At 53.4% G+C, this 20,012-nt stretch overlaps 8 protein-coding genes across 8 annotated transcripts; 5 read left to right on the top strand and 3 right to left on the bottom strand.

Moving 5' to 3' along the window:
• Positions 1 to 77: 77 nt before the first annotated feature.
• On the bottom strand, positions 78 to 880 carry J4E79_011125 (uncharacterized protein; the record flags this gene model as incomplete). Its single annotated transcript, XM_049359956.1, is given in 4 exon segments — positions 78 to 155; positions 222 to 385; positions 404 to 748; positions 820 to 880. 4 exon segments carry the CDS (start codon positions 878 to 880, stop codon positions 78 to 80), a joined length of 648 nt encoding a protein of 215 aa, XP_049205597.1.
• Positions 881 to 2,379: 1,499 nt separating this feature from the next.
• On the bottom strand, positions 2,380 to 3,581 carry J4E79_011124 (uncharacterized protein; the record flags this gene model as incomplete). Its single annotated transcript, XM_049359955.1, has 2 exons — positions 2,380 to 3,061; positions 3,112 to 3,581. The coding sequence occupies 2 exons, from the start codon at positions 3,579 to 3,581 to the stop codon at positions 2,380 to 2,382; spliced, it is 1,152 nt and encodes a 383-aa protein (XP_049205596.1).
• Positions 3,582 to 4,742: 1,161 nt separating this feature from the next.
• Positions 4,743 to 5,883, top strand: J4E79_011123 (uncharacterized protein; the record flags this gene model as incomplete). Its single annotated transcript, XM_049359954.1, has 2 exons — positions 4,743 to 4,758; positions 4,868 to 5,883. 2 exons carry the CDS (start codon positions 4,743 to 4,745, stop codon positions 5,881 to 5,883), a joined length of 1,032 nt encoding a protein of 343 aa, XP_049205595.1.
• A 3,472-nt stretch (positions 5,884 to 9,355) lies between these two features.
• On the top strand, positions 9,356 to 10,027 carry J4E79_011122 (uncharacterized protein; the record flags this gene model as incomplete). Its single annotated transcript, XM_049359953.1, has 1 exon — positions 9,356 to 10,027. One exon carries the CDS (start codon positions 9,356 to 9,358, stop codon positions 10,025 to 10,027), a length of 672 nt encoding a protein of 223 aa, XP_049205594.1.
• Positions 10,028 to 10,424: 397 nt separating this feature from the next.
• On the bottom strand, positions 10,425 to 11,692 carry J4E79_011121 (uncharacterized protein; the record flags this gene model as incomplete). Its single annotated transcript, XM_049359952.1, has 3 exons — positions 10,425 to 11,150; positions 11,199 to 11,615; positions 11,666 to 11,692. 3 exons carry the CDS (start codon positions 11,690 to 11,692, stop codon positions 10,425 to 10,427), a joined length of 1,170 nt encoding a protein of 389 aa, XP_049205593.1.
• A 2,202-nt stretch (positions 11,693 to 13,894) lies between these two features.
• On the top strand, positions 13,895 to 15,067 carry J4E79_011120 (uncharacterized protein; the record flags this gene model as incomplete). Its single annotated transcript, XM_049359951.1, has 1 exon — positions 13,895 to 15,067. The coding sequence occupies one exon, from the start codon at positions 13,895 to 13,897 to the stop codon at positions 15,065 to 15,067; it is 1,173 nt and encodes a 390-aa protein (XP_049205592.1).
• Positions 15,068 to 15,892: 825 nt separating this feature from the next.
• Positions 15,893 to 16,593, top strand: HH3V_2 (histone H3-like centromeric protein hH3v; the record flags this gene model as incomplete). The annotated part of the gene is made up of 2 exons (XM_049359950.1): positions 15,893 to 16,032; positions 16,275 to 16,593. The coding sequence occupies 2 exons, from the start codon at positions 15,893 to 15,895 to the stop codon at positions 16,591 to 16,593; spliced, it is 459 nt and encodes a 152-aa protein (XP_049205591.1).
• A 396-nt stretch (positions 16,594 to 16,989) lies between these two features.
• Positions 16,990 to 18,666, top strand: J4E79_011118 (uncharacterized protein; the record flags this gene model as incomplete). Its single annotated transcript, XM_049359949.1, has 2 exons — positions 16,990 to 17,508; positions 17,572 to 18,666. The coding sequence occupies 2 exons, from the start codon at positions 16,990 to 16,992 to the stop codon at positions 18,664 to 18,666; spliced, it is 1,614 nt and encodes a 537-aa protein (XP_049205590.1).
• Positions 18,667 to 20,012: the final 1,346 nt, after the last annotated feature.

Here is a 20,012-nt window from a genome sequence, read left to right as displayed (position 1 = left end):
TGTCTAAGTCTACGAATGGGTGTTTGGGTTTCGTGCAATTTGGGAATGATAGTCGATGTCGAAGATGAGCAAGCTGGTCAGAAGTGCAACTTGAGCTGGTGGCATTCCCCCTCCACGAACCAGGCCTCGAAGCCGAAGAACATGCTCCGGTTTTCCTGGAACGTCAGACGACCAATGTGTATGCCCAAGGGCACCGTTTGACTCTCTTCCACTGCACATACCAGAGCACCACTGTCGCCCGGGGCGGCGAACGGGGTGCATTCAGCGATCCAGTTAACGATGCCGGCCCACTTGTGCATGTCGTGCCACCATAATTTCTCCAAGGAAATACCGAGATCCTTGATCTTGAGCTTTTCGTCGGGGTTGTCTCTGACCTCCTGCTTCACTGGTGCATACTAGGCACCTTTCATGCTGAAGTGTATGTTCGTCAGGATACCGAAGGTTTTGCCGGTCGTGAAACCCTCCTTGTACACGCGGATGCCTGGTCTCTGCTGTATCAGGCTGTTTATCTGGAAGCCACGCGTGGCCTCCCTCTCCATATCAAATTCTCGCGAATGCCCGTTGGCTCCGTAGTAGTGGAGACTTATCCGGGGTAAAGCGGCCTCGACCTTGTGCTTGTCGTCGTCCTGAACTTTGAGGATTCCCACTTCTCTGGCCATCTTGCTTAGCGGATCAGTGTAGCGAACGCGCAGGTGATCGGCCTTGATCTTCTCGAGGGTGAGCCGACGCTCAATCTCGAAGGTACATTCTGTGGTAAGTGCATACAGGCCTGCCCCGATATCATCCAGGCCCATACTTTTCCAATCCCAGGAGAGGTACCGTTGCGGTCGACGATGCGATCCCAAATATGCAGTGCAAGGATCTGACGACCGTTTGCCATGTTCGAGTGCGTGGTCTTGCGATCCACAACCATGGAGACGACGTTGACCCAACCCAGAAGCAATGTCTGCGTCTAAACCACTTGTCTGCTCTGAAACACACTTCAGCACGTCTCATGACCTTCTTTGTCGCTGTGTAGTCGTCTGGGTGTGGAAAATCGGGTTCGATATGCGGAGGTTCTGAAGCCACACTGTTCAGTTATGTCGGCCCCTAGAGTCTGAGGATTGCGATCTCTCATTTGATGAGGAGTAAATTCTGCGTATGTGGTGGTTATGTATTCCGGGAGTCATCAGTGGCTCGTCTCGCATGTTGGCCCCTAGCATGTGACAACAGTGACGACTTCAGCGTCCGCTTCAGCCGTGTCGCAGTACTGGTCGAGAACCGAGCGACGTGCCAATTTTCGCTTTGTCGGTAATGAAGACAGATTGCCGCACGAGCAGCACCCGTGCGTCTGCAGTACAACAAGTAGTCAAAAGGCTGTCTATCGATCGAGATTCTATGGGTTGTTGTTGTCGTGTTCGCGAATTCCGCCAGGGGAGCTGACGACGTCAGACGTGTCGCAATGTTGAGAGTCCATGTGGTCAGTCGAGAGGTTATGTCACTGCTCGGTGCGTGTAGGGTCATCCCTCCGGTCGATGCCGCGAAGAGAGGGTCCATCACAGCTTTCGAGCGAGTGTCAGCAGCTGCGTTGCCCCGCATGACGGCCAAGCGCGAACCACCCCGAGCTAGATCCGCGCCGTTGAGCTTGAAGATCAACATACGGCCCGCACCGCGACTGCGGCCCCGCTCAGTCCAGGGCAGTCATCCCAATAAGTCCACCAGTGAGGGCGAAGGTTGAGGGGAGTCGTGCAGATATCTGTCGCATTGGATCTTGCTAGATCTCTCCCGGTTTTTGCCCGTGTAAACCGTTGTAGACGCGAAGGTTCGATGGGAGAGACGAGTGGGCGGATAGGTGGCATGCTGTCTCCGGTCTCCCGAGCCTCACAGATTTTTGGCAGCTGCATCCTCGCTCACCACATGTTCAGCCCAACACATCTATGAAAGCGAGAACACAAGGAAGGATACGCGAAATGGCTTTGGATGTACTTGGGTCATTGCATGCTAGTCAACGAAGGGCGCATACGACACCTTCATTTGTGCGGACTGCGGCCAGGGCATCTTGAGAAGAAACGGGGAGAAGCTCGGTGCAATGTGTGCTGGTATCCATATTTACATAATATGAAGACTAAACCAAAAACGATGCCATACAACACATTGCCGGGACCTCAAATCCCGTACTCTAAGGCATGAGCTAAAGAGAAGCTCACAATCGAGGGGCATTCGTGCTTCTCACGATGAGTAGCAGGGCAAAGTCTGCTACAACTTGCGCGACCCCCTTCGTCTCCATCACCTCCACCACTGGTTTGGTGGTCGCTGTCTTCTTGCGTCCGATGGCGGTCGCGCTACCACTGGCACCCGCGTTTCCAGGCGATCTGTGGCGCCCGTGATCTTGAACCTTCTCTAGGACTGTGAGAGCTCGTCAATCTGATCTTGCGGAACATAACTCTCAGCGGAATCTCTCTGCCTCTTTCGGGTTCGTGGTAATGATGTGTGGTTGCTGTTGGTTGCCTTTGACTTCGAGGTCGACTTGGGTGTTGCCACACTCCTACGAGGCGTCTTTGGATTCGCCGTGGCTTGGGTGGTGTGAGAACGGACAGAAACCGATCCGCGAATAGCGAGTGCTGACATGCGTCTAGCCTCTTTCAATTCGTGACTCGCCTTCTCTATAGCGCGAGCCTTTTGCCAAAGGGGAAGTGCGTCCTTGATAGCTTGAAGCCGATCCGCAAGCGCCCAGTCCAGGTGGCTCTTCAGGATCGCTTGGGCCTTCGCGATCTGCTTCTCCATAGACAAACTGCACGAGTACAGTTCTTTCATAAAGTATTTTCCATTGTCACCCCCTTCGCTCCAATGTAGCCAGAGCTGGAGCAGCATCATATCGCATGTAACGGACATGTGCATGGTGTAGGCCGAAGTCGCAGGTATAATATCGCCGTACGCGGACTCGAAGTATTGCCGATGGTAATTTACGATCGTCGCGCCGTGGAGAGCAGACTTCTTCATGGCGTTAAGGATGGAATGTCCGTCTGCTGCTTCCCACTCGGCAGTGAGGAACGGGAAGGATAGTTCGGGGTTCAGCGTGAAACTAGCAATCTAACGTCAGCATGGGAATCTGGCGAGTGATCGTCAACTCACTTCTCCAGGAGCTCGTTATCCTCTTCCGTCAACCCTGAGTCTACACCGGTCTCGCTGTCGCGGGGATTTAAATATCCAATGGCGAGATCCGGTTTATATCTCAGGGCATCTGAATCGGAACTTGGTGGGATTGGAACAAAGTCTGTCGTCATGGTATAGTCGTGGCTGATATCGATGTTGGGTATGCCACGTGCATAGCCGGTTCGCTCTCCCTGAAAGAGCAGCAGCGGTTCCATCATGTTAACAGCACTCTTCTTGTCCATAGAGCGGGCCTCCCGATGTTGATAGACGATCTCCTGTGCAGCATGAGCTTGTTCAGGCATGACCGGCGCGTTCAGCATTTGCTCCACACGCTCACTCAGCTCTCGTGGGAACGCCTTGTCGGCACAGTCAACGATCAGATTGTGTTCGACTAGCTCGTCGATCGTGCGCCTGAACCTTTGGGAGGACGGTGTGGTCGGGGGTGCCATGCTGAGCGAAGACGAAGAAGTGAGTTGGGCGGGTGGAAAGATCAATGACTGGCTGGCGATGGTTGAGGAGGCGCTTGTCTAGCAGTCACGTCGAGCATTTTGAGCTCAAGGTCGCAAAATGCAATTTGTTTGCGCGATCGCGAGAGATATGAGCGATACATGGCGCTAATCCCATGATGGACGATATCTGCAGCTTTCCGCAAGGCGCCTCGTCGTTCTCGCAAGCCTGACCGAATCTTTTGGTGTGGATGGACGAAGGAACGAGTGTGCCTGTGGGTATATCGTAGCATGCAATCATGGACGACAGTGATTTGAGGAGGGTGGTGGCTGAGAATGGAGACGTGGGGTGGAGGAGGACGCGCTGCGCGCCAACCCTGGGACATCTGGAGCCGCTGGCATACGCCAAGCGAGCTAGTGTGCGTTACCTGTACGCTACCACGCCACTCGAGATGAACGACATTAACCCGGGCACCCTATTTAAGGGAAAAACTGAACACCTAAGAGCCTATATTAAGACAAAAGCTTGCAAAGTTAGCAGCCTAACAGCAACGTAGGCTTCTAGGTGTTTAGTTTTCCCCTTGTATAAGGTGCGGGCAAGATTGTACGACACGCACCACCAACATATGTGTGGACACTTACTCCTGGATCTTGACAGTGAGCGGAGTGAATCGCCGACGCAAGTCACCGTCGCGCCTTCCAACAGGCGCCAGATAGCTGGTTGACATGAAGGCATCGATCAAGCCGGGCACGACCTCAGAGCCCAGCTTGTCTCGCTTCGAACCAGCTCTCGGCGTCAAATTCACGTCGCTTGCCACTTCACAGACTTACGGGCACTCGACATACGTTCGCGAACGCTCCGCTGTTAACAAGCTTCATCTGTCAACACTTCCATTCACGACACTGGCGCCACGAATACCTTTGGCATCCACTTCATTGCGCCACGGACTAGTTGGACGTTCGCGAGGGATGGATCGAAGATCGCATACCCCGCTGATGTGCCTTTGTTCATTGGCTGAACGCGTAGTCACGTGTATGGCGGACCTGAGCTCGCTTAACCCCTGGCGATGACGGCACGCGTCTTGACTAGCAAAGCTCCGAACCAACCAACACCAGCATCGTTCCACACCAGCAAAGTAGCGCCGGCGCCAGCCCCATCGCATCATGGCGACCCCGCCTGGTATGACCGCCCTTGCACGTAGCCCGCTACCATTCCCGTCATCTACGACCCCTTCCGCACTTCTTGCATCCATCGTTGGCACGCGATCGTGTTTGCTAACATACACCAGCTTCGGGCCAGCCACGCCGCTCCACACGCACATCCGCACGCCCCGACTACGCCGAACCGTCGCCAGAATCGGAAGACGAAGAGCACCTTGCCGAGTGCGTCCTTCAAGAGGAGCGTCGGGAAGATGGCGTACTGTGGTACGAGGTCAAATGGGCTGGCACCGATCCGAAGACTGGTCTGCGCCACGAGCCCAGCTGGATCCCGGCCGATGGAGCAAATAAGGCGTTGAAGAAGGACTGGGAGAGACTGAAGAGACTCCGTAGGGCCCGAGATGCTCCCGCTGCTCGTACTGCCCGTCAGGCTGGAGCTACCCGTCGAGCTCAAGCTGAGCGTTCCGCCGGGGCTGCCCGTCAGGCTGAAGCCGAGCGTCTAGCTGAAGCTACTCATCAAGCTAAAGCTGAGCGCACCGCCGAGGCTGGTCATATTGTTGAAGGCGTTCGGGCGGATGAAGCTGCTCGGGAAGCCCCAGATGGTCGCGTCCCCCATACTGCCACCGCTCCCTCCGCCGGCGGGGCTGCTCCTTCGGCCGCAACACTCGAAGCCTCTGATGACGACGAATTCACACTTGCGCGCGAGTATCAACCAATAACTCCCCGGCGTGAAGAGCGCGCGATGCGCCTTCTACATCAACCTTACGAGTCCTTGCGTCGTACTCGCCAACCCTCCTGCGATCGACCTCTTCCTTCAACCGAACAACCCTACACACTCAGTGCTAGGCAGACGACGGCACCCATCTTCACACCTACGCCGCGCTCCGCTGTCTACCGTTATCAGCCCTACCCATCCAGCAGACCACCTAGCTCACCACCTATACGACGGCCTGAGTCATTACATCGGCTAATGGCGGAGGTAATGGTGGAGTCGGCGCGAAACGCTGCAAACACGGAATTGGACCGTCAATGCTTCATATGTTTCGATAGCGTCGAGACTTTTGAAGCGGATGGTATTCACTACCAGAGGCTACGTTGCTGCGGTATGTATCCCATTCGTCTACTCACCAACACCTTGACTGACTAGACCAGGGAAGCTCAGCTGCCACAACTGCTTACAGAGTTGGCTTGAGCGCGCAGACAAACCGGACGTGTGTGCGCACTGCCGACAGCCTCTCGAAGAGTTCGAACTGCAACCAACCACTCGCGAACCTTCAGCTATGAGCGAGACGCCCTCGCCGACACATACACGACGATTACGACCACTGACACGACCTTGACGACTCCAATCCATCGAACACACCAAACGGCATCGCATATACTCAGAGCATGTAGCCCAGGCATGCAACCGGCTTTGCGGCAGTTATAAAGCTTGACAAACATGTCTGGCGAGGCACAAGCATATAGGAAGAGCAATACAATAACATTTGATAGCAACATCATGTGCCATCTGGTGAAAGCAGGCGATCTTAGAGCCTGTTCTGCAGAAGCACCTGATACAAGGGGAAAACCTAAACACCCAGGAGCCTACGTCGCCGGGAGGCTACCACCTTTGCAAGCTTTTATCTTGATGTAGGCTCTTAGGTGTTCGGTTTTTCCCTTAAATGGGGTGGAAGTACGATCCTGGCTTTTAGCCTCGCTTCATACTGAAGATGAATTTGGCTTTTTCGTATCGTGTAGTACGCTCGAAACGAAATGAGAAGAATTGTGCCATGCGTTCCTGCACTCTCAATGGAATCGTGACGCGGAAGCGCTCAGCAAGTTTCTCGTTCTTTCTACAGCACATGTGAAAACGTGCGCGAGGTTGCTCACCAACCAGACGCACCGCAGATACGGGGAGTCTGATGATTGCGATGCACTCCTTATAAACGAGGAAAATCTCCATCATGGATACTTTGTCATGCGCGATCAGTGATCTACGCGATATCGCCAGCTTTATTCCATTGTTCTCGAACTCCCCCGAGTTTATACTCAGGCAGATATGCCAGCCGTGGCTGTTCATCTCTAAAGAGCCGCGAAGCGGTACGCCAGTGCCAGCTGAACGGTGTGCGACAATCACCCAACCCGCGATAAACAAGCACCTCGATTTTGTACCCTTTCTTTGCACCTTGCCAGACTATGTCAATGGTGTAGTCTGTTAGACAAGAGTGACATGATCCATTTACAAGGCTGCAGGCCATAAACGCGTCTGGGCCGGTTCCTTTAGCCAGCTCGGGGAGTGGTGAGGGATATGAATCAGGATATCCTCGCTGAAGAGTAAGATGTTTGCACACTAGGTGTCCAGAGCGGTCGATGTGGTCTCGGAGTGCTAACGAGTCACCTCGGCGATGAGTCATGGATATGGTCGATAGTATCAGGAGCTGTTGGTTGAAGATGCGTGCGTGCTGGGACCTCGAGTCTATGACTCCATCTGTGTGATGGGATGACCGGGCTCGTTCGTTAAGCACGTGAAGAGGCAAACCGTGATTACGTCCGTAGAGATGTCGGTTCATGACCAAGCGCGCATGATGGTAAGGAATCTGGCAGGTAATCGGGATGTAGAAGTGGTTGTCCGAATTTTGCTTGCATGGTAGACGCTCCAAGTAGAACGGAGGTATCGATCTACTCCAGCGCCCATGCCAGCGATGCAGCTTCGTACAGTGGTGACAGTAATAGATGTATGAAATGTCTCTTTCAAGCGACAGCATGAGCTTCTCCTTGTCTGATAGTATCAGGGGCATCCCGCATGTATCCCAGAGACCATGGAGACTCTTGCAGGTCAACGAAAGAGACGCTAGAGAGCATTCATCGAGATGCGCTACGATCATTAAGATAATCTCTGCGGGAAGATCGAGGGCACACGTTGACGGACCGCACATCTTCTGGATTGACCTTTTCAAACGATCAATGGCTTCCTGTGCGACCATGACTGGGTTTATAAGACGGAGTGGTTGCCGACGGCCCTGCTGGAGAGGTGAGACCTGGAACGCCATCATTTCGATGCGCAGGTATGGCTATTGCACCCCAAGTATAAAATGCGATGTGTTGATCGAAGAGCTGGCTTGTTTGTGTGGGTTGACGAGGATGGTCGACGTTGCGGTTCGTGTCCAGTGACAGTTCCAGTATCGATAGAAAATGGGATGTCTTTGATCTGGTCATAAGCTGCGAATCTTTTTTGTTGTGTGCGCGCCGCAGAAGCATACGGTCGTTGTGATCCAGTCCTACCATAGTGGTGCGACGTCTGAATAAATCATCTTTCTTAGGTGGATCCATGGGTGAGTTCCGGTTGGTGCTAGGCTGACTTGATTCGACCAGAACGTATCGATAAGGAAGAAGAATTGGTACGTGATATTTGGCTGTGTGGGACCAACCTTTGGCCAACCAGCATCTCACAATCTCCATATTTTGGCACCCCTATACAGCCAAGTTCCTCAGATGAGAGATGTCGCCGCTTGAAGAGCTCCGCTGGGTGGGCGAGAACACTGTCGTTACAATCGCCGCAGATACCCTTCGTCAGTCCGGATCACGATGCTTGTCACAGACTAACTTGGCAGCATGGCTGGGTAGAGCTAATCGCAAATCCGAACAAGGAAACGCGCATTGGCAAATATGAGCATTTTTCAAGAGAAATCATGTGGGTGGTCGCAAATACATGGGATACGAGTAAACTGGAGCTGTTATTGAAAGGAATTGCAGGTGGTGCTCAGCACCTAGGTAGTGGCGCACTACCTCTATGCTATCTGCACGCACAAATCGTCCATCCAGTTACCAAGTTTCATAATGAGCCTGACAAAGGTGCCTTGAACGTATGGATGGTGAGTGAATGTAATGGGTATCAAGTTCCGCGCTGCGGAGAAACGCGCACGACAAGAACATCCGTGGCCGGTACGTGGAGATGAGATTGAGACATGAGCCGCACTTGCGCAAAGCTTCGACCACAATCATGATGGGGTGATAGCCCGTGGAATAAGGAAGCCTGCTCGTCGCAATAACACTAGAAACAACATGATGAGCGCAACGCCTGAAGAAATGGACATGATGATGCGGCGTGAAGTTCGTGACCACCATGCCGATTGTGTAACAATGATCGTCGTGTGTGGTACATAGGTAGGAGCGACACGTTGGGGCGGTACCTGAGACTATGCTACCCGCAGCGACACAGGCGTGTGCGAGCAGTGAGCACCTCAAGACGCTTTGCTACGCCAAGCAATATGATCTCGTATCTCCCGCTGTGGCGAGTGATGGAGATCCCCATTCGCGGACCCAGAAGTGCTACGGCGACTTGCATGTGCGATACGACAATCCGACCAATAACTGTCATCCGGCACACGGGTGAAGAGACGATGTGGCATGGGTAAGGTGGATTTGACGCTGTCGTTGATTGGAAAGGGACGTGCAGGCGATCGTACGAGATGGGTTTCCCACAGATTTGATAAAGGTGGCATGACCTTCCATTTGCAGTCGTGTTCGTGACTCCTGCAATATACTTCCCGTATACTGTTGCCATCATCTCTTCCATCTCTCTCATTTCGATTTCCTCCATAGCTGACTTCGAGCATCCGATATCATCATCCTTGAGAATGGAGATACTTCCAGCCACTCCCGGAAAGCGCAAGTCGCCCAACGAATCTTCTGACACCCATTCCCACCCTTCCACTGTAGAGCTCTTCTACGACTGGCCCTCCGATCGTAAGATCCCACCCGAAGACGCAACGGTCGTCTACATCAACACCATGGTCGAGGCGAAGAAGCTTTCAATTGGGGATAAGATCGCTGCGGTCCGTGAAGCCATGGCTCATCTTCTACAGCGCTTCTGGACGCTCGATGGCCCTGCATGCGCGAAGAAGCATCCCCGCGAACGTATGCGCACGAAGAGTCACATCAACGCTGTGTTTGGTGCGAAGGACCTCCCGGATGCAGAAAAGATAAATGTAGTCCGCGCAGCCGCCATCCATCTTCTCCAGTGCTTCACTGCAGTGATCGAGAGAAATGCCCCTGGTAGCGTCGGTTCGGACACTCTCGAAGGTCATATTAGGGACTTGCGCGCCTCGGATGGAGCATCCACCAGCATTAGCAAGAAGACGAAGATTGTTGTCAACGCTACCCTGTATTTGCTGGAGGAGTTCTGCTTGGTCGACCCGAACACGTGCATGACGGTCTGCGAAGATGAGAACGGATCTGACACTGGCATTGGCTGTGGATTAACGGGTGAGAGGGTCTTTCATGCTACAGCAAGCGGTGCAGGCGATTAGTGTGGCCCATGAGGGTTAGATATCAAGCCGCTCCCCGTTTCGGCGTACTGTGGTTCCCTAGATCTGATTCCTATCTGGCACTTCCGGCGATTATCGTTCGTCACTGCCGCAAGGATTATATGAGTCCCCGGTCGTCGCTTAATGATGCATCAGACATGTTTTATGACGGAGCTGGCGGCACAACATGAGATATCGAGCTGGGAAGGTGACAGGGCGGTATCGAGCAGGACTTCTGTCATGTACCAGTCCCGGGTGTCGGTCCGGCATATCGATAAAGCTGAATCTATCGCATCTGTCTCCAAGCTGTATGTAAGACCGGGATACGCCCAAATCAGAAACAGCTCATTAGACTGGAGGTACTTCCAAATGGGAACGAAAGAGGGTCAACTCTCTACTTCTATACCTTCCCACGCTTGGCCAACGGTTCTTCGCTCTGGGATGGTTGACGTGAGACTTCCGATTCATTTTGTTTCTCGTGGGAAAAGCGTTGAGCTAGTTGCTCCGCCGTCGGTCGGAGCTCTGCCTCCCATGCTAAAAGTTCGACCGCAATATCCCAGAATCCTCGGTCGTCTACTCTGGCTGCGGTTGTGTCCATGATATCTCTGAAGGATTTGTAGACTGGCGCCTGGCCTAGTTTTCGATGAACTTGTTTTCCTGTGAGAAAATCGACCAGAGTGACACCAAGACTCCACACGTCTGATGGGAACGAGAAGGGCTCCGAAGACTCTTCTTCCTTTATTCGCATGACCTCAGGAGCGAGATATGTCATCGTCCCTCGATTGTGGCGAGTGCTGTGCGGGCCCAGATCGCTGCAACCAAAGTCCAGGATGATGACGTGCACTGGGCTTTCGGAGCGATAGCCTATATTTTCTGGTTTGATGTCCCGATGAAGTATATTGAGGCTGTGGATATGTGCAAGACCGGATCCAATCTGGCGTATGGACTCGCGAAGGAAAGTAGTAGACTCAGGAAGACGTGTCCAGGTTGGGAGTAATTGCAGCGCGGAGGAAGTTGCCGGCGGTGACATAATGAGACCCACAGTCAGACACTCATTCTGTCGCCATTCATGTGGATTGGCTGACGCGTCCCAGTTTACGACCTCAAGGAGCTTACATACGTTTTCCTAGACAAAAGTTTAGTTTCGTTTCATCGGATCCAGCGCATAACATACATGACTGATACGGCTCAAGATGCCAATCTCTCTTCTTAAGTCACCGAACTGCGAGGCGGTGCATTTGACCATCTTGACCGCGACTGGCTTGCCGTTAGACTTGTCAAAGCCCAAAGATACAGAACTCGTGGCGCCATGGTGATTAGCATCATAGATGCTGTAGCCGTGGTAGTCAATAGTTGGCTTGGATGGTGTTGGCGAAAGCAGCATCACGGAATTCGGAGGCATAGCGTTGACCTGTGCTAGGGCTTCTTCGAGTTCTCGTTGTTTCTGCTCCTGGCTCAAGTCGGTGTACACGAGTACGTAAGTAAGATCACCCAGCCGGATGCTGGTGCCATGTTGAAGGGTAGCTTGGAAATCTCGTTCGTGCTGCGGCTTTTTGTCGTCGCGTTGAAAGGTTCTGCTGTCCACAGTAATCTGCAACCATCATGAGCAAAACGCGCCCCTGAAGAGACACAGGGCAATACCTTTCTGCCATCAGACACGGCAACCATGACGCCAGTTTCAAGCTGACGTCGCAATCTGCAATGACGTGAATGAAGAGAATTTTCAGTGGTGAATGGAGCAAGAAGAAAGTCTACAAAGTGATCTGGCTTGTTCAGTCTTGAGCTCCCCACAACCCAGCCTAAGCCTTGACTCGCAGGAGGAATGGACATGTTGAGGCGGTAGTAACCGCAAAATTCTTGGAGGGGTTCATGCTGGGGTGAAGGGGTAGAAGCAGCGAAACTGCTTTCAGCAGTACTTTCGCTGGACAGCGTGACTTCGTAGTGAATGTACTGGCGCACATGATGCAGCTTGCTGCTATCGGACTCGAGCAGGCGGACGACTTGGCCAAAGAGTCTGCGTGCCGCTGGAGAATGCGGCACCAATCGCGCGAAGTCACCATTTGACACTCCATGATGCACGTTCTCCCATGAAGTTACATCTGGCAGAGTATCCCCTGGTGAAGACATTGGTGTGATAAGAGGAGAGGACAGGTCAGGGGCGGCCTCGGAATGTATGGAGTTGGGTAATGCGGGCGGGGGTTACCCGATACGGTTAGACCGGCCAGTGAAATAGCCGCCAGCCCTGGAGTGTTGGGACGACTTCGACACGCCCCTTCAACACCCTGCCACCGACCGCTTGTGCATGACGTCGCTACAGCACGACCTGGCATCGCCGCCGCGCTCGCCGGCCATACCCGATGCGGTGCTTAGAATCTACGAGGAACAGTACATCACGAAGCCCCTGCTGGCGGCACTGAAGAAGCTGCAAGACCAGCTGCAGGCGGCCGGCACCACCGACGCACCACCCAAACGGGCGTCGTATGCCAAAACACCCGAACTCGCCTGGGGCCGACTATCCCCACAACTTACACCTACTCCATCGCCCTCACCACCGCCCAAACGCTCCTATCGCAGTCCGCCATCCTTTCCAACTCCGCCTGAGACGTCACCCCAGCGCGGGCACTCGGCCTCCGCATCGCCTATCAAGCACGCCGCAGCTGCTCGCAAATCCCGCCGCAGACAATCGTCATCCTCCATACAGCCATCTTCCACGATGCTCCGCCGCTCACGAGCCAGAGAAAGTCGAGCTACGGAGAGGCAGTTTTGGGAACTGGATGCATCGGGGCGGAGAGCCAAGCGCGTCGTAGGTGGGTGAGCATCACAGTGATGACGGTACTACAAGACACAATAGCAAGCATGAGCAGGATCGACGGACAGCATACATGAGGAGGTTGGGTAATCTTCGATGCAGACCATGACACCCGGGCGGAAATCTTTACTGAACTCATACCGACGGTTCGCTTCGTTGCACGCAGTCCACAGCTTCTGCTACATCGTTGGCTGCTTCATCCTGCTGTCACGAGACTCGGAGGCTCTGAAGTAGACATGATGGTCTGGGCTTGCGGTGGAACGTGTAAGGGATTTGAATATACCCCCAGAATCACTACCGCGATCACGTCAGTGCCTGAAGGTGGATGCGGTATCACCTTCAACAGCAATGAAGCGTTGAGTTCACTCCCGAGCGAGACAAAGTACGCACGACGCGATGCATTGGAGCGTGGGTTGAGTCGGTGATTATTTGAATAGGGATGAGCGAAGATGTTTGCTCGGCAGGCGTGAGGATGAAGATGATCACAAAGTTGGGTCTGCTCGTGACTAGGTTTCTGGAATTAGTTACTTGCGTTTGAGCAGCCGCGCAGGACTTTCCGAGATGGCAGGGTTACGTCTTGGGAAGGATCTTGAGAGTCATCATCGCGCATTCTCGCGCATTCCGTCGCGTGCGCAATGCAGAACTATCTCACGACAGACCTGTCATTTCTCTTATCTACTCAACTCAATCTCTGCCCAGGTAGAACGGTGAGGTTGCGGGTTGGGCTGGTATCCATGATCCTGCCCACCGCGAACGGAGCCGGCGCACTAGCCGCATTCGGTAACGGGCCTTTGCCGCCACTGGTGTATTTACTACCCACACCAACCCCAGACTGCGGCACCGACTACCAACGTCGCAATCGCATCGAATATCGGCCGCACGCTATACCAATTTCTAAGCGCAAACAGACACTTCACGTCTACATACAGCCCATACTTAGCGATCGCAAGCTCGCGAGCCCAACACATCCGTCCCGCGGGTCTCACCCGGACAGAATCTTGTGACAGCCTCGCCGCCGCTCTCCCACCGCTCGCAGCGTTTGTCGAGCATATCTTCTCTCCATGCCTGTCTCCGACCCCGCCAAACTCGCACTCATGGCGACTGACCCTTCTACCTCTTCTCTTTCCCCGCTGCCTAAGTCGCGCAAGCGATCCAGGTCGACTGACGAAAGCGACTGCCGCAAGCCTGTGTCTAAGATCACCGTTGTCGAGGATCTCATTCGCGGTCAATATACCGGTCGTTTCGAAGATCCTACTCTCCGCGACCTGGAACGGTACCGAGCCGTTGTGACTCCCTCTGAGTTCGTTGATCTCATCAAGTCCTTCGACGACCAGCTGCGCCGGTGGCTAGTGAACCATTTGACATACGATTGGAACGCCCTCACCGGAGAGATCATTCTGCGCAGGATGTCGCCTAGCAACCTTCACGACGTTGTCGCCGCAGAGATAGGCCTAGCCTTTCGCGACCAGATCGTCGCCCTGAAACGGATGAGGAACGTGTCCGCTGAGATCAAAGCTCTCGTGGCGAACATCAAGGGTCCATACGCAAATCTTGCATCGCCTGCGATCGTTCATGCTACAGAAAAGTCCGGTGACCCCAATGTCGACATCCTACTGACGAGCAATCGACAGCCCGACAATTCTTTCTACTTTCGCCATCGTTCCAACATGCCCATCGTCATCGAAGTCGGCAATTCTCAAGTTGGCGAGGAGCTCACAGAGTTGGCGGAATCTTGGATGAAAGACAGCAGCCGCAAGACAAAGACGGTCATCACCGTTGATCTGCAATACCAAAACCCAGCCACGAGAGCCGACAATCCCCGTACACCGAAGGCGGCTATATCCATCTACCGCGTCACCAAAGACTCGTACGACAAGAAGACATTCACTTTCTTCGACTTAGCAAAAGGCAAGCAAATCACGCGAACCCTTCGCCTTACTTTGGCCGACTTCCTTCCTATAGAGGAGATCAAGAAGTTTCCGAAGGACTTCAAGTTCCCTGCCATCGAGATTACTGCCGAGGAACTCCGCGATATCCTGCAACAAGGTGATGAGCGGCAGCAAGATGTGGACAGGGCGTCTCTCAGTCCCGGTAAACCTCTTCAACCGTCAAAGAAGCAGAAGCGTCAGCCGACCCCGTCCTCGACGCCGCCTGTAGTTTCCCAACCTGTGCCCGCACCAGTGGGAAGGTCGGGAAGGCCTCTGGTGAAGACTAAGAGGTATCTGGGTGAGTGAATGGTTAGGGAAATAGATCTCGGACTTGGGAGGTGGTGCAAGGATAAACCTGGTGAGGAAGGCGTTGGACTTGATGATACCCTATATGATCTTGATGTTTTAGTTTGAATGAAAGGAGCACTTGAAGAATACCACAATGTTTACAGCACCTATCCCACATTCGACAAGGCAGTAAATACCCTCAGGCCTTCATACTAACTTTTCCGTGACTATCGCAGCATCATCAAATACCTCCAGGGTTATCGGTGAGATTTTCCAAGACGCTGGAAGCCTTGGTGAGAACCTCCAGCGCTACCTGTCCATTCTTCCGCAACGCGCGTGGCATGAGAGAATGCCTCCAGGCGTACCCTTCAGCCCGCCCCAGATTTACCGGACACGCGGAACTTGACGTGTCTATGTCACTCCTGAGCGTTAGTTCGTAGATGCTTCATCTGGCCAAAGCCGTGATGAGATAGTTCCAAGGCGCAGGAGAATCAACGCGCACGCGAGGTGATGGAAGGGCCTCGGCTCAGCCGAGCAGCCGCCGCATTTGATCTAGCGCGGAGCAGCTCCCACCTCAGCGCGTCACTTCGCCGGCCCACGTCTTGACATCCATCCCGTTTTCGCTTTGTGCTGTCGCGCACGACCGCAATATGAAGACAAGCGTCTCTCCGTTGGAGCGCTGTGCTGCCAGAACATCTCCTCAAATACTGCACCGATGCGACACGCTCAATCTCGAGCTCTAATTTTACGACAGGGTCTCTTCTACCAGCCTCCACGACCTTCATTCGCGTTGCGCGCTTCTAAGGCTGTGTCTCGACAACCTATATCATGGGTCGGCTCAACATGGCAGATGCATATGATACCGCGGCCATTGTCACAATACCCTGTTTCACGAAGACCAGTGGCCTCCGCATCCGCACATCCCTGGTATACATCCAGCCTTGGCTACGCCATGGACGCATGCAGACACAAAGAACGCGACAGTACTTGGACCACGAACCATGTCTACCTTACGCGCAGAATGATCCCATGCACTTGATCTTTTGCTTGCACGGCATAACGGATACAGACACCCAGGCCGTTCTCTTCTCTTGTCACCCATACCTTGCTATCAAATACGCCAAACGCTTATCTCTAAAATGACTGGAAGCAGGAGGCCTGCCCGAGGAGCCCGAGGAGCCCGCGTGGAACCACGGAATCATCACGGTATTCCACCCGCTCCCAGACCAAAGAGACGCTACAAGCCCGGCACCGTCGCCCTGCGCGAGATCAAACGATACCAGAAATCTACCGACCTTCTGCTGCTGAAGTTGCCCTTCCAGCGGGTAGTCCGCGAGGTTGCCCTAAGCGTCTCGCGTATCGATGGCCCATTGCGCTGGCAGAGTCAAGCTATCGTGGCATTGCAAGAAGCGAGCGAAGCCTTCCTAGTAGGCCTGTTCCACGATGCCAACCTTTGCGCCATTCACGCCAAGCGCGTCACGATTCAGCAGAAGGACATTCAGCTTGCGAGGCGGTTGAGGGCGGCCTGGGGCGCGCCTGTGTGAGAGCTGGCATAGGCGGCCGTGGCCATACGACCTGCGAAGAGCGTCGCAGTAAATTCGGGATCACCGACCGAGTGGTGGGGAGTGGTACATGTGCTGTAGTTGTCGGAAGTATCTTGATTATAGGGTGAGGCGAGGAAATGGACGGTGCGACTGATGTTTATCGCCCCGCACCCCAGACTGGTTTGACTATGCATTCAACATTCCTCACCTCAGCGCTAGAGACTCTTGCTGTAATATCTGCCCGGCTACAGGCTCCTTAGCAGCCACTATCACTTGCTCTTTCCGTTGTTCTTCTTGATCGTGGCGTTAGTCCGTTTTTAGTTAGCGTGTATTTCTCATTGGTCGCCATCGGCCGCGACGCGACCTCATCTCACAACACGAACAACATGCGTTATCATGCCGAACACACCCAGCAACGCCCGCCGTGTGTTTGAGCTTCGCCTTGCCCAGAGTGCGCTGAGCCCGCACGACCGAACCGCCGCGCCCACGCCGCTGGCTGATCTGCGGACCCTCGACGACCTTGTATGGACCAAAGAGGCTGTCTGCGTTGCCGCGCTCGTGCTGGGATTCCAGGACTACTACTGCGAGGACCTTGAGGCTTTCGAGAAGCGCGTTCAAACTTCACTCGGAGAGACAGGTGGCTGCAAGAGCTTCCAAGACGTCTGGCACAATATCAAGGGTGTCACCGAACACTGGGGCGCAGACTGGTGGACCGTCCTCCAGCGACACCAAATCCGGATCCAGCAAGTACCGTCGTTCAACCTTGCCGTTTACCTGAACAAGTACTCGAAAGCTGCGCAACCGCTCTCAGACGTTGTCGCTGAGCTCCAGGCGTTCGACAAGGTCAGGCGTCAAGATCTCATCAGTGTCCAGCGGAGATACGATCCTACTAATCCGACCTACTTCGGTCAGACTGTACGTATCTGAGCCACAGTTGGACCTGTCACATGCACTGACAGCGTGCTCTCACCTTCACAGGCTCAGCGTCTGGACTGCAAGTCGTGGCGATTTTTCAAGGACCTCATCGCGTGGAGGGACAAGCGATCGAACGACACCCTGGCCGCAGACGTCTCTTCTGAGCGGGCGCGCCGCCTTGAGAAGCGTCAAAATCGCCTATCTAACTCGCCTGACAGAAAGAAGAATCGCAAACGGCGTGCAGTGATACCAAGGACACCAGCTAATCCTCGGGATCATTCGCGTTCGCAATCAGTCGAGCGACCTAGACGGGGCCCATCAGAATTACCAGACGACGACACGAGCCTCTTTGAAGACCATCGAGACTCACTGTCATTCCAGGATAGCACACTCCAAGAAGAAGACCTTCAGGACACACTCAACAATCAGGAGAGTCCCTTCCATCGTAACAGCATCACTGACCTAGACACTTCTCGTGTCACCGAGGACGACCCGTCATTCGGGGGCGACGATATCATCCAGCCATCCACCCCGGTCCATAGTATAGACCTCATGTCACTCAAAATGCTCGCGCAGGATCCGGACTTCCGCGCGGTCATGCACATCATTGTCAAGAAGAAGAAAGAAATCCAGTCAGCCAAGGAAGACAACTCTCAAGCTACATTTCATCTTGCCCAGGCGCAAGAGACCGCTCGTAGTCATGCTTTGGAAGCGCAGAAAGCACTGCAGCTGAGTACCTTGCCAAGCGAAGATAGCCTGGAACAAATCAAAACGGAATTCTCCGCTAAGCTCAAGGCTACCCAGGACTACAATGACCATCTCGCAGGAGACATCACGGCGATCACCAACTTCGCCCGCTTAGGGGTAGCCTCGGCGACCCAGGACGTGACCAAACTAGAAGCCATGAAAGATGCGTGCGAAGCGGAAATCAGGCAGATAGAGCATCGTGTCACACAATATGGAGCGTGGGCTGAGAAGATGGGCGCCGCAACGAGGGAGGTAGAGGAGGCGAAGGATTGTTCTCGAAAGGCAAATCAAGTCCTCTTGACAGCGGATGATATGATGCGAATAGCGGAGCTGTGGCTGGGCAAACCAAGTGCTAAACTCTCCATTGAAGTACTGGAAGATCTTCTCAAGGAACCACTGGAGGGAGAGTAGATGATGAGTTCGTGTTAGACGTCAAGCCTGTTGTTTCGATTTCGTCATGTTTATACCCCTGGCTTAACAATGAAGCTCGTGAATTCCACATGTACACACTGGGCAGCTTCTGGGTGCTCGCTACGATTGATACCGATATCGATTACCAATTGTCTCCTTCGCCAGATGCTGTGATCGCCTTCATACTGGAAATCCCTGTCAAGCGCAACGGAACGATGAAATTGGCATTCAGCAATATTGCGATGGGTCGTCGCGATCGCAAGGCGCGATACTTGGCTGTGAGGTCACAATCAGGGAATAGACTTTGCCTATAACAACATTCTGAATGCGCGTCACTTATCGCAACATCCCTGCGATGCGTTATGCTATGTGGTGTTTATGTCGAATACGGAAATTGAGACTTCATAATTACAGGCGTACGCTGGAGTATATACCAAAAAGCGCAGAACTTGGTGAGCAGTTATGCTTTGGTTTTCCATGTCGTAAAGACAGGGGCTACGCAGTGGAGAGGACCGCTGGGGTTATCGATGTGCGCTTCCGCATTGACTGCATGCATGCACAGAAGCGATGTACGGTACTTTGACGGGTCAGAACAGCCTTTATTAATATCATGACCGAAATCATAAAGACGCAGTCTCGTACATCTTGGCAGCTTCGTGGCGATGGCTGAGCTCTCTACACGATTTCTACATTGTCGTTGATCGCATAGCCTCCCGTGTTAGATGTGATATGGCTTTTGATTCAAGAGACAGATATCTCTAGCGCTGAATTTCATTCCGGTATTCTTTGCTATTCGATGCGCATGCGATACTCTTCTATCAGATCTAGCTCTAGGTATTGTATGTACCTTGAAGCTGTCGTTTGACAAGACTTGTTCTGTTGTCTTACAGAAGGAGGTACTGTTATCACGCCACTTGGACTGAAGTACTAGACCATGTTATGCTCTCAAAGTACACATTACTTCTTTGGCATCTCTGGGATGAGTGTGCCACGTATCCATGCATCATACTGCATGAGTTCGAAAAGAAGGGAGTGCGCCTTTGACTACCTTAGAATGCGCCCTGGTCTTGCTTCGGGCTGGATTACTGAGATTGTACCTAGTCACTTTGGCACACGGCATAGTTGCGGTAGCTCTAGGGACTACATGAATTCGAGTGGGTCGAATGGCAGATGCGGAGATAAACGAAGGAACTGGGCCCTAATCGAGAGCGACGAAACGAGGATATAAGTTCTTGGTCACTTCGTGTTCGCCAATCTATTTATTGCCAGTCAACACGATCTGTAGAGGCGGGAAGGCTACATTGTCTCAAGAGCTGGTGAAACTTTTAGTCTCGTCCCAATGTATA

Source organism: Alternaria viburni (assembly GCF_023758015.1).
Source record: "Alternaria viburni strain BMP 2772 chromosome Unknown scaffold_37, whole genome shotgun sequence".
NCBI classification, from domain to species: domain Eukaryota; kingdom Fungi; phylum Ascomycota; class Dothideomycetes; order Pleosporales; family Pleosporaceae; genus Alternaria; species Alternaria viburni.
This window is presented reverse-complemented; position numbering and strand designations above follow the sequence as displayed.